Genomic DNA, 13,610 nt, shown 5'->3' with positions numbered 1-13,610 from the left:
CATATTTCATTGGCTGCTGTAGAGAGAAGGTCTGCAGGCAGTGGTGTGTTATTCTGCCTCTCTTTTCCTCTCTATTAAGCAGCAGCAACAGAGGAATGTCCCTGATCTTGCAGTTTGTAGAGACCATGGGAGAATCTTTTGCTGCTAGCATTGGTTTGCTGATATCATGGCTCAAAGGATGTCTTGGCTGAGAGGAGAGGAAGTAGGACCTGAATTTTACCAGACTTCCTGGAATGGCCTCCCCTGTTTAACATAAACAAAACATCTGAACATAAAGAGCACCATGATTTTGTCTCTCAGGATGAATGCAATCTTGGATGCTGTTTCTTGGGGACATTTAGAGGGGATAGCAGATGCTGGTCTGCTGCTGGATTTCTGGTGATGAAGGCACAAATAATCCCATGAGCAGCACCCAGGCTCACCCTTTTTAAAAGTCTAAAAAAAAGTCTAAAAGTTTTCAGAGCTGGGGTCCCACCTGTTCAAAAATACTCAGGTGGATCTGCAAAACAGCCCTACATCATGAGGCAGAGAGGACAGCACCTGACCTGAGCATTTGTGACTGCACAGTCCCTTTGGATTTTAAATCTTCACATCCCTTGGGTCTGTGGTTTTAAGCTGACCTCTTAAAACAACTTTAGAGTGAGGAAGCCTCTCTGTCAGGCTTCCTTCACAGAGGTTTTGGAGAAGGTTCCTAAGAAAATCCTCCTTAGGGCAGTGGGAGCTTCCCTGTTGTAAGGACTTCAAGGAGACATAAAGTGTCAGTGGTAACCTCTGCCTTGTTAATTTCTCATGGTTTAATGGAAAGGATCTGCTGCTGTAGGAAAGGGAGAGAAAGAACTGCCACCAGCAGAAATTCTTTACATGAAGTTTTTTTATTTCCCACTGGATGTGTGTAGGGATACAGACTTACTATCCTGCAATCAGCAGGAGAGAGAGATCTTCTGTTTGTGAGACAGAAAATTATTCAAGGAAAAGAAGAATGTTTGATCACTGCTAGCTAGTTGCTCTTCTAGTCTGATTAAAGCATATATATTCATTCCCTTGGCACTTAATGAGAAGCCAGGAGATGGCACCAAAAGTGCTACAGGATGTGCTCTGTAAGAATATTTACCTGTATGTGTTGTAGCTGTTAAGAGGTATTAAAAGTGTTAGACATTGATGGCACACAAGAAAGGAAGAGAACAGTCTGTTTATTTCACTTTCAAATATACATGCTCTTAATTTGAAGTGCAGCTCTTGACTTAGTTCTTACATTATTTATTATTATTAGACACCAATGCCTTCTCAGCATATTTATTTTGTTAAATTACACCTCTGAAATTAAATGCAGCCTCTTGTCAGCTTTAATGTTCTTCTGCCTATTCTTATAATTATTATTGATAAGAGGTGACTTTCAAGTTAACAGCCAGTGGATTGATAAGGCAGCTGTTATTATGTTACCTGAGTGCTTTTTGGAAAGCTTAGCTCAAGGGCACACCGTGATTTCCCCGGTGTGCAACGCTGAATCCCCAAGCCTGCAGACTGCTGGCAAAAGTGGTGTTTGTGGCTGTGCTGTGCCTGGGTGAGGTTTGAAAAGCTGCCCCCAAACTGCCCCCAAGCTGCACAGCTGTGTGTGCCTGATGTCAGTGAGCATGGTGGTTCTTGGGGGGGCAGAGTGGGGTACCCCCGGTGCTCAAATTTGGGCTGTCAGAGGGTTTCTGCTCCTTCCTCTTCTGCTCCTCCCTCCTGCTCTCCGAGGCCCTTCTCCTCATTCTCAGGTAGTAGATCCTGTTGGCTTCTGGGTGGGTGACTTTGCAGAGGGGCATTCTGTAGATGGCCGGGTTTTCGGACGTGATCAGCAGGAAGAGCAGCGCGGAGAGGCAGAAGGGCCAGGTGCACACTGGCAGCCCGAGCTGGGAGGGGACAGAACACACACAGGCATGCACTTTCTGATCTCTGCTTATTCATAGAATTCACAGAATGACTAGGTTGGAAGAGGCCTTCAAGATCATCGAGCCCAACCCATGCCCTAACACCTCAACTTATATCTGCCTGCAGCTAAATTCTTGCATTTGGGAAGCTGGGAGGGCCTGGCTTTCCCTGGAGACACAGTGGCTACCAAATGTGGATTCAGCTGCCCAAGCTGAGGTCTGTTTTTCACCTGGAGCGTGTGAGGCTGCACAAAGCATCTGATGCTGAGTTGGCTCCAGAAACTTGGGTTTTTTGAGCTTTCAGTGCTGTCAGGCACTGATCCCCTGGAGACCACTGCTTTGGACCTGAGGCCTTGGAGAAGGCTTCCAGACTTGACTGATGGAGTTAAAATCATGGTTGTGTGGTTAAATAGAAGTGTGTGCTTACACATGGTGAAGGGTTTTTATAATATAGTAATAGGTATGGAACAAATGGAGGATTTTGGGTGGTGTCCCTTTTCGGTGTTCTTCCTCCTTCTTCTTCAAGGTTTCAGGCAGTAGTTTCTGGTTGGAATGTTAGTGCCACACTGAGGGTCATGGGAATTTAGTTATTGGGTTAAAAGTATAAATAATATAGGTGTTAATTCTCTATTGGGCTGTTCAGCTTTGAGAGACATTGTAGCAGCTGGATTCATCTCCATTCTGCTTGCTGCTAGCTGGTGGCTAGAAGTGTTGCTGAACTTTCTGTACTTTTGATAAGATTTAATAAACAACCAAGCCTGAACATGAGAAAATTAGTTTTCTTCATGTATTTTTAATCCTGGCTCTGAGTGAAGGCAGAAGAGACTCCAGACAAGCCACTAATTAAGTGGTGTAAATACACCACCACTGTCACAAGGCTGCAGACCTCAGTCCTGCCAGAGGTGTGGCTCCAGTACTGGTGCTGAGTGGAACCTTGTACAGCAGCAGAATCAGGCTCCAGGGCTCTGATGACTGCAATTAAAGCCAAGGCATCCAGCTTACACACTTGAATTCTCTAATAAAAGAGCCAAATTCTACCCTCTTTCCTCTGTAAAATATATTCACTCTTCCCAATGACTCTATGACACTGGCATCACATCCAACCCTCAGCCCTCTCTGTTCCCCAGCCTCTGGACCTGAATTGAGGTCTTCCAGAAGCAAGATCACAGGGGTAAAAAGTGGATGTCCTTTTTCCTGATGCCTCTCAAAAGCAGGTATGCTTAAAGCAGTCCATATGCAAGGACTTACATAGTACTGAGAGGGTGCCAGATGAAAACATTCAGTGCATGAAGCTGCTAGTTCTAATCTTTTTTTTTTTCTTTTAAGTTAGTAAATCAATTTAATTAAAATATGGTTTTGCTTTAATCTCTCAGATCTTAAAGAAGAAACAGAGCCTGGCATTTCTGTCTTCACTCCTTTCTTGATTTGTCCAAATATAATAACTTTGTACTAAAGAGAACAGTCTCCCCCTCATTTTAGTTCTCATACCCAGTTCAAACTTCTGTAATATCTGTGGGCAGGGTTGGAGAAAGCCTTTGAAAGAAGAAAATGAAAATTTAGATCATTTGGAATTGCTGAAAGATGATGTTCAGCTAAGTATTTAATCTCAAATCATATGCTGTTGCTGTAGCTCACATATATGTGCACAGCCTTGTTGTGGATAACATGCTCCAAAGGTCTTTGAAATCTTATTATCAGATATAAAGTCTTCAGGGGCACAATTCAGCTGACACAGGGTTTGTACAAGACCTGCCAGCTGGCTGCAACATTCTCATTTCAGTGTTGTCAAAGCTGACATGGAGAATTTTGAGACATTTCCTCAACGTTATATCTGAACAAATCAAGATGCAGTGAAAAAAAAAAAAAGAATAAAAAACTCAAGTAAAACACAAAACACCACACTTACCACAGAGAGGGCATTAGCAAGAGCTGCTCCGGAGTAAGCACAAAATAATGCTGAGAAGAGAAGACCAAAGAGAGCTCAGGATGAGGAAAATATTGTTCAGTTCTCCAAAGAAAATATAAAAACCAGCATCATTGTCAAAATGCACAGCAAAATATCCTCTCAGCTCCCTAAAGTGAGGATCACTGATAGAATTAAACAATTAGTTGAAATATCCCAAGAGAAAATGGCTTCTAGTTGTACCAGGGGAGATTTAGGTTGAATATTAAGGAAAAATTTCTTCACAGAAAGCATTGTCCTGCCCTGGCACAGCTGCCCAGAGTAGTGGTGAAGTCCCCATCCCTGGAGGGATTTAAAAGCTGTGTGGATGTGGCACCTGGGGATATAGGTCAGTGGTGGCCTGGGTAGTGCTGGGGAAGGGTTGGACTCCATGATCTTGGAGGTATTTTCCAACACAAATGATTCTGTGACTACATTTTGTCCTATCTGAATGAAGAATGTGGTTTTGTCAAGATGAAGCAATGGTGGCATTTCTTTTAACTTCTTTTTATTTGGCATGATCTGACCCACACGTAGTGGGAATTGCAGAAATTCTCCCACAGTGCTGGACTTTAGAAATTCTCTGCTCTGTGGCTTCATACCATAGCCAGTTACCAAGGGGTCTCCTTGCCCCAGGACCCCAGGGATGGCAGAACAGGAGGCAAGGTCAGGCACACCGGGGCTAAGTCAAGGAAGAAAAAGCTACTGAGAAATCCAGAAACTGTGCTAATGACACTGAGATAAAGAAAATTGGAGCCTGGGCATATCTTCACAGGAATGTCTTGGGAAATTTCTTCTCTTAAACTGTTCCCATAGTGCCTGGTTTTGGCTGCTGTTGGATGTGGATAGATGGATTTTAAGCTGACCTGGTGCAACATGACAAATTTCCCCCAGTGAAATGTGTAATTATGAAAAAGATGCTTCTATGTATCTGTTGAGTTTCTAATTTGTTACACATGCTCATGGATTAATTTGTGCTCATTTCACAAACAGTACTTCCACCCTTCCTAGTTGGTTCCACCTTGTCAGGGTCTCTATTCTCTCTGCACTTTCACAATCAAGCCCAAAGCTGCTGCCACCAGAGAAACAGCTCTTGCACAGTACCTACATTTGGGACAGAGTGATGGTTGGCTCTAAACCTGTGCTCCTCATAAGCTGCCCACCTGCACAAATTTTTGCCTTCCTTCATATAAAAGATACTCACCACAGGCAAGGGACAGCAAATGTGTCTGCCAGGTCAGGGCGTAGAACATGCCCCCGACGGCGATGCAGGCCAGGGCACAGTTGTAGTTGTGCAAGCCAAGGTAGATGCTGTCAAATGGGGATGCAATGCTCAGGGCTGCAAGACAAAGGGCAAGGCTGTGAGGTCAAGTATGACAGGAACCTGCAGGAGGAACCTGTCGTCTCTTCCTCATAACATCAAGAAGTGTTTGTTCTTACACAGGCAGAAAAGGGAGGATGTCAAAGGAGGCTCTTTTGGAGCTCTGATAATGTCCCTGCAGTGGAATTTGGCCCAGCCTCAAACATTTAACTCAGACAAAACTTCCAGTGTATTCACTAAGAGTGTTGTATCCACACACACAGGTGGAGGAGCCAGGCAGAGTGAGGGAGAACCTTCTCACCTCGGTGTCCTCCTTGCAGAAAACTGTGCTCACACACACTGTTTAAACATCATACCTACCCTAATTTTGAATATTAGAGGCACAACTGTGTGTCTTGTGGGAGCAAGCACAGTTTTCCATTTTTTCCTAGTGACTTTTGTGAGATATGTTTTAGTTACTAGAGGTGGTCATTTCACTTGTGCAGTGGAAATTCTCCATGGGGATGGGAGCTGGGGGGTCTGCCCCAAATCTGACCTTTCAGAAACTTCTGCAGAATTTCTCACAGGCTTCAGGAGTGAAAAGGAGAGCTCAATATGTAGTGAACAGGCCACTGTCCTGACACTTACAATATTAATGCATTTTCTGCTATATTGTCCTCATCTGTCCTCTATTTTATCATCATGTTTGTCCCCAGGAACTTTCCTCCTGATCTTTCCCTTCTAGATTGAATGTCACACAAGACCTGCCATATGCTCTTAGCCATACAAATTGTGGACAGTTTTGTTTAAAAACATGAATATAAGACAGCTACATCTTGTACAAAGTGCTTCAGAACACAGAGAACTTGTTGGATCACTGTCTTTTCCAAGGAATCAGACTACACTTATTCCATCATCAATATTTGTTAAAATTGGTCAATTAAGTGGCATTAATGCTGTCTAACCTGTAGGGCCTGCTTCATGTCTCTCAACATTGTTTCTCTCTGGTTAGTGGACAGACAGGACATTTTTAATGACATTCATTTTGGCATTTTGACAAATCCACAGCAGGGCTGAGCAAACTACATCCCAGAAAAGTCTGTTTCTCTTGCTTGGCTGATTAGTTCTGAGACAGACCTTTGCTTGTGGTCATAATTTAAAGCAATGCCAGTGGCAAGAAATCAGTTCTGAAAGTCTTTCACTAGGTTTCCTCGTGCTCTCCATGGGATTTATCACAACCACTAGCTAGAGGGTTAAGTAAGGTGGAACAAACCACCTGGCTGAGCTACAAATCTAACAAAAAATGCAAAGTTTAGACAAAATCTGCTTCTGTTCTTGCCTGCATCATGTTGTGGGACCTTTCCTAAGAGCTTTCAAATTCAGAGATAGTTTGGAAAATGAGAGTGTTGTCCCAGCTACTGCCAAGACATTGCAACTTTAAAGTCTGGACAACTTGGTAGCAAAAATGATTTGGTCAGTATTTCTTACCTGCAAACATCCCCACAGTGGATCCAATTGCGGCATTTAAACAAATCAGTGGGGAGGAGATGAGCAGAGCCACAAGGAAAATGCCTCCAGTCCAGGGGTTTCCACAACCATACACTTGGCCAATACCAACTGGGATGGATTGTAAGAGCTGCAGCAGATTGCAGAAAAGGGCTTGTTATTCATTGCCTGTCTGTGCCCTGAGGGACACAGCAGGTATTTCGTCCAAGCTATTGGCTGAAAAGGGAAGGAAAAATCCCTAGCTCTGAGTACCTCACAGAATCCCAGAATGGTTTGAACTGGATGGGACCTTAGAGATCACCTTGTTCCACTCCTTGCCAGGAGCAGGGACACCTTCCACTCTTCCAGGATGCTCCAAGCCCCATCTAGCCTGGCCTTGGACAGTGCCAGGGATGGATGGGCCTGGGTACCCTGTGCCAGGGCCTTCCCACCCTTATGGGAAGAGTTTTTTTACCAATACTTAATCTAAACCTACTTTCTTTCAAACTGAAGTAATTTCTCTTTGGGGTGAAAGGCTTCAAATGTCCCCCCAGCCTCTCATAAGTAATTACCCTCCACCTTTCCTGCACAATCTCTCCTGGAATTGGAAGGCCTGAGTTAAGTCATACCAAAGCCTTCTCCCTTTCCAGGCTGAATAAACCCAGTTCTCCAAGCCTTTCCTTATAAAGGAGCTGCTCCATCCCTCTGATCCCCTTGGTGCCTCCTCTGCACTGGCTGCAGCAGCTCCACGTCCTTGTGCTGCTGGAGCCCAGGGCTGGAGGCAGCTCTGCAGGTGGGGTCTCACCTGAGCACAGGGGCACAGGGGCAGAATCCCCCCTGCCCTCTGCCCACGCTGGGGCTCAGCCCAGGGCAGGGGGGCTCAGGCTGGGCAGGTCCAGCTCTCACCCACAGCACCCCCAGCTCCTTCTCCCAGAGCTGCTCCCTCTGCTCATCCCCAGCCTGGATTGATCCTGGGGCTGCCCTGACCCAGTGCAGCTCCAGCACTTGGCCTTTTAAACCTCATGAGGTTCCCCTGGGCCACTTCTCCAGCCTGTCCAGGTCCCTCTGGATGTCACCCCATCCTCCAGGTGTGCCAGCTGCACCTCTCAGCTTGGTGCCATCTGCAATTCACTGAGGGTGCCCCTGATCTCTCTGCCTGTGTGATTAATGAAGATATTCAATAACACTGGTGTCCATATACACCCCTGAGGGATAGCACCTCTCCCTGATGTCCACTGGGACCCTGAATCATTGACCACAACCCTCAGGACCAGCTACCCTTTCTCCTTTGGGAAGGCAACCCTCCAGAGCTACAGCTAGACATGAGGGGACAGGGTATAAATGAGTTTCTGCCACTTTGAAATCCTGATTCCTCCTCTGAATTTTCCTATTGCCACTCATAGTGTTGCTGATGTTTTTTTAACCATATCTGGACAGCAGTAGGCCATATCCAGATGTGTGCTGGATGTACACTCAAGACTAGTTTTTGGACAAGCCAAGTTTGAGTGGAATGAGAGGCGCATGTCCTCTGCTCCCTCAGGCTCCACCAGCCTTTCTGCTGGATCAACCAGGACCATCCCTGGGGATTCTGTGGCACTGCTCTGTTTGCACTGAACCAACCCTTGTACCTCTGTGAATTGCTCCTGAGTCATTCTGACCCACCTGAAAGTGTCACCCAGAGGTGAGTGCCTTTGTGCTCACCTTCTCAGTGAAACACCATAAACGTGTTGGTGTGAAACTTACCAGTGGCACATTGATGTCAGACCAGGTGATATTGGGCACTGCAGCCACGGGCTTGATGAGGGTTGTGGGGAAGAAGGGGTTGTAGTGTCCTGTGGCTGCCAGGTACAGGGTCACTGCAATGTTGAAGGGCAGAGTGAAAACGGGAAGGTCCCATTTGCTGAAGATGGATCCCAATGCACTGGACAGGACTGGGCTGAGAACAGGAGAAGAAATATAACTTGTTCATCACAATTTATAGTGGTGAGACAGTCTGCCTCTTTGGTCACAAAATGGTAATTTTGGCAAATAAAGGCCAGTACAATTTCTTGTAGCAACGTCAGGTGGGGGATACCTTAATATCTTAATCTACATCAAACAAAGTGTTGTAGAAAGCTGTTCATCTTTCTGAAAAAAATAATCACACATCACTGGATGTGTGCATCCAGTATAGCTTTTGGGCATGGACAGAGGCAATCTGACTTACTATTCAGTTTAAACTTTGAACAAGAAGCAGAAAAGGAGATTTTAGGAATGTCACATGAAGAACTGTGGAGAACTTTAGATAATCTAAAAATGCTGCTGTCTCAAGGTGGCAGGAGGGAGTTGAAAATGACTCTATTTGCTTTTTTTTGGCCTTTTTTTTTTTTGTTTTGTTTTGTTTTGTTCTTGTTTAAACAGTTTGAAAGGTATCAGGAGATGGCTCTGGAAGAGAAATAAAGCAGAAGAAGTGATCAAAGGGTGTGGAAAAATCTTTGAAAGATGGAAATATTTACTATGTTAGACACTATTTTTGGGACTATGAGGCCCAACAGAGTGTAAGATGAAGCCACCACTGTAGCAGAGCTGGGAAAGGTATTGGTACCAGACTTCACTCAGACCTTGACTGATGTAATTTTGTGCTGCCCAGGTGACATCCAAAATCATACAGCATTTACTGAAAACTGAGACTTGTTTTTAAATAGCCTGATTGAACATTTTTAGCATGTAAAGTATTTGGGGTAAGACTCAACCTAGAGTCAGTACACAAAAAACATGTAAACCTTGAAACACCGTGGCCTTTCCCAAAGTTCTTTTCTGTAGAACTTGGGTTATAATCTTCAGGACATTTCCAGACTGCCTGATTTCTACTTGAAGTGTATGTCCTATGTGAAGGATTTTATGGGAGCATATTGGGTGCCAGTCCTTGGTGCAAATGGCTTGTGTTCTCCTTCCAGCTGAGCTCTTCTGCTGCAGGTGAGCTGAAGAGCTCTTATGGTCTACTCCAAGTAGCAGTGAACATTATAGCTTATAAAAAATCAATTTAAAAACTTTTAATTTTTCAAGGAACTTCATTTGAGCCCAATAATAAAAAAAGACCCACCCAAATTATTTGACATTTCAAAAACATCTTGTGTCCTGCTCTATAGATACTATCAGTGGGAAACTTTGTTCTCCCTGTGTAATCTCAGATGAAGCCTATTCTTTTTTTGACAAATTTGGTTCCCAAAGGAGTTTACAGATTTCCTTGCTTGCAGCTGTAGAAAAAAAAATAAAAAATCAGTACTTCAGTGAAAATGGTGTCCTAATTTCTGTGCTGAAATACAAAGCATCTGTCACTTGCACATCTTGTCAGGAAAAAAGGAAACAGTTAAATAAATGCTGACTTCTACAGCTGAAAGTCAAAGTATCGGTTAAAAAAATCATTGAAGTGTCTGATTTTAAAATATTTCAGCTCTACCCTCAAGACTTGTGAACTAAACAATGAAGAACATTTTGAATAAAAGGCCTCAAGGAATTCTGGCAGATAAGACAAACTAAACATTCTTGCAACATATCCTGGGTTTTGAGAGACTGTTACAAGATGACCTTTGCTGAGAGTGACTAAAGAAATTAAATATAAAACAAATCTGATCTTAAAAGCAGTGAAAATCCAATAAGGGCTTGCATCTTACTGCTTACAGTGATTAAAATGTGACTATTAAATTAATTTCAGTTAAGGCTGTTAAACAGATTCTGCAGTGCTGCTCAGATCTATACTTAAAAAAGGCAGAATTTAATCCTGGAAGGGCATAGTATGTCCTTTGGAGCTTCTTGGAGAAATTAATTTTGCTCATGACTGATTGCACATCTGAGAAGAGGAATGTTGGATTCAGCTCCAGGATGAGCCCAGGGTTGGTTCTGGATGAGGAAGGAAGGTTTTGATTTTGGTTTTGGGCTCAGTGAGCTCCAGCCCGTGTGTGTCCAGCTGCTGAGGGCCATTTTTAGAGGGTTTGGGTGGGGCTGCTTTGCCTGTGGGCTGTAATCAGTGTTTCTGTGCCCTCCATGTCCTTATGAGCTCTGTGTGCTGGTGAGCACAGCCCTCCAGTGCCATCAAGTCTGGAGTTATTTGTTGGAATCCTGGTCACTGCAAATTTCAGACTTTCTGTTCTGTCAGGCACTGACCCCCAGGAGAACACTCCATTTGACTTGAGGCTGTGGAGAAGGCTTCCAAAATTGGGTGATAGAACTGGGATTATGGGCGTGTAGTTTGAATAGAAATGTGCAAAAACATCTGGTGGAAACCTTAGAGTTTAAGGTTTTAGAATATAGTAACATATATCAAGTAAGATGGAGGTTTTAGGGTGGAGGCTAACCCTTCTTCACCTCTTCTTCACCTTCTTCTTCATGGGTCTAGGTGATATTGTGTGTCTGGGTAAAAAAATCCTCATTGTGGACCATGGGTGGTTCGTTATTGGGTTAAAAGTAAAAATAATTTAGGTGGCATTTCATAATTGTCAGTTTACTCTAAAAAGGCCTTATAGAGAGAGAGATAGAGCTAAAAGAAAACCTAAAAAAAAACTAATTTTTAAAATCTTTTAGCTTGAAGTGCTGTAGAACTCACAGTTTGTGTGACTGTAATGCAGATAAGAACTAATAAACGTCAGAGTCTGAACAAGAAATACCATGTCACTCATTTAATCCCAACCCTGGAAAAGAAGATAAACCACGACAGTTAGTGGTGTAGGGCACAGGGGGGCCCTCAGTGTGTCCGAGCTGTTTGTAGACAAACGAATCCTTTGGGAATTGTCCCTCAGAGGGGCAGGGCACTTACCAGGCTGCAGATATCACTGCCACAGGAGGGAGAAGCCACCAGTAATAGTCCCCTTTGTCTGAGTAGACAGCCATGAGCAGGCCCACCAGGATCCCGTTGTAGCCATGCAGCCCAGCTGCGATGGATGACCTGTGATGGAGACAATTGAGAGGCAGAAAGGAGGTGGCTGTGGTGGTTTGTAAAGGTTTTTTGAAATTTTTACTTATCAAGATTTGGGTAGTTTCTTTTGTGTTAGATAAGGATTAATTAGTGTTGGAATTTTAAAATTGATATGTTGTTGCACTAATGAAAAAGTTTGTGTGTTTTTGTGAATCACATATGTAAAGATAAAAAATTTTGGGAAATTTTATTTTTTTTGTGTGTTTTTTAATAAGATAACACTGGCCCAATCTAGTTTCATGAGGCCTGAGCTGGGCAGGGGCAGGCAGGCTTTAACATAAGACTCGAAAATTTGCCAGGCTCTGTTTTCAAAGCTCTAATAACTAAAGGGAAAAAAAACTATTAGTAAGATTTTAATCCTTCTTTCCCTTCTGGGAAAAGGCTAAGGAGCCTGCCCTGCTGCTGGCCCAGAGCAGTTCCAGGGAGGCCAAGCCTAGCCCACGCGGCCTAGGAGAAAGACAGGCCCAGCACTGGGATACAGCAAAATGCAGTTTGTAAGTGTCCTGTCTCTAGTGGAAGGGATGAAAGAGCATTGAGATCACTGATATACTGCTTTGAGTGGTGTGTGGAAGGGGAAAGTTTGGGGACTGCTGGATGATGGATCCTTGTGACTCAAAGGGCCTGCGTGGTTGTGAGGGTGGCTCTCAGGGAGAAAGAACTGTCTGTTTTCAGGACAGCCAGCCACAGGGACAGGCCAGATCTTCTGGGCCACAGCTCTGTCTTCACCTGAGTCTTCTGTCTCTAGCAAGGGGCAGTGACCCAGTAGACTCTGATAATGTTACAACCATCAATTTTTATCCAATGCATGAGGTGCGGCCTACCTGTCCTGACTGAGGGCCAGCGCAGTTAACGTGGACACAGTGGTTCCAGTGCAGCCTGTGAGCATCCACCAGGGGCTCTGGATGAAAAGCCCCACTAAAATGATCAGCCCACTGAGAGGGTTGTTGACAAACATCACCTGGGAGGTTCCTCGCAAGATCCAGTCCACCAGCTGAACAATTAAGGGCTTGTCTGGAGGAGATCAAAGCAAAACACTGTTGAAAAGGCATCATTTGTAGCAGGGCACAATCTCTGCAGCCCCTTTCTGGGCACAGGACAGAGGTGAAATATTAGCAGTTCTGTGAAACAAGTCTCTGATTGATGGTTGTCTCTGCTTATTTCTCATCTGTCACTTGAGTGTTAATAGGGATGGACTGGGCACTGCTGTAAAATTCATGGAGGGACAGACAAACAAGTGATTTATTTATGGTGGTCAGAGAATAATCAAAGGATCACTTGCATGGTAGATCACTTTAGATTCTGCTGTAAATTCAATAAGGAGACATTTTTTGATGTATAATTCAAATGCAGAACGGAACTCTGAAAATACTTTGTATGTATTTAGGGATATATAAAAAGGAAGCAATTCTGCTGCTTTGGAAAGAAAATCAGCAACCCTGAACACGGAGCTATGGTGTATATAGGAGATGGGGTCAAAGGTTTTGAAAAAATATTTTGAGAGCTTAAGAACCTAAATTAGAAAGCAGTAATTATAGCTTGGACTGTAGTCAGGGCAAAGAGGCATTTCCAGAGGACAAGGAGTTATTGCTCTTTAGAGAAGGTTATTGAACCTAGGCAGAGTAAACAGACACCAAGCACACATCCCTCAGGTGAGCACAGGGGGAAGGTGGGATGAGGGCATGGCAATAACTTTTTGCTGCTGGTTCTCCTACTGCAAATTGACTTGAGTTTTTCTTCTGCCTCTCTTCTGGGAAAACTGCAACCATTTCTGAACTGCTGTGTGTTATTAAAGGATGATGCAAGGAAAATGGATGGGAAAGGGGAGCTGCTTGCAGGTACAAGATGTTCAGATGTTCATGCAATGTGTATACGCAGCTTTTATATTTTTCAAGATTTGAAATCAATTATTTTAATTTGACTGTTCATTAGATGCAGTAGGGTGCCAGGGTATTTTCTGAATATGGGCAGTGACTTATTCCTAAGAATTCCTTCCAGGCAGGGTTAAGGAGGAGGAACAAGGAG

The 13,610-nt window shown here is 43.9% G+C and overlaps 1 protein-coding gene across 1 annotated transcript in view; it reads right to left on the bottom strand.

The window, feature by feature from the left end:
* Nucleotides 1–859: 859 nt before the first annotated feature.
* Nucleotides 860–13,610, bottom strand: part of LOC130265357 (urea transporter 2-like) — a 302,492-nt gene continuing 289,741 nt past the window's right edge. The window contains exons 6-12 of the mRNA XM_056514401.1: nt 12,410–12,599; nt 11,430–11,558; nt 8,381–8,573; nt 6,641–6,788; nt 5,057–5,191; nt 3,817–3,866; nt 860–1,892 (exon numbers count right to left, since the gene is read on the bottom strand). Of these exons, the coding sequence (XP_056370376.1) occupies nt 1,623–1,892; nt 3,817–3,866; nt 5,057–5,191; nt 6,641–6,788; nt 8,381–8,573; nt 11,430–11,558; nt 12,410–12,599 (1,115 nt within the window). The 3' untranslated portion in view covers nt 860–1,622. The remainder of the gene's footprint in view (nt 1,893–3,816; nt 3,867–5,056; nt 5,192–6,640; nt 6,789–8,380; nt 8,574–11,429; nt 11,559–12,409; nt 12,600–13,610) is intronic.

Source organism: Oenanthe melanoleuca, chromosome Z (genome assembly GCF_029582105.1).
Source record: "Oenanthe melanoleuca isolate GR-GAL-2019-014 chromosome Z, OMel1.0, whole genome shotgun sequence".
NCBI classification, from domain to species: domain Eukaryota; kingdom Metazoa; phylum Chordata; class Aves; order Passeriformes; family Muscicapidae; genus Oenanthe; species Oenanthe melanoleuca.
The sequence above is the reverse complement of the archived record's forward strand: the minus strand, read 5'-3'. Positions and strand labels throughout refer to the sequence as shown.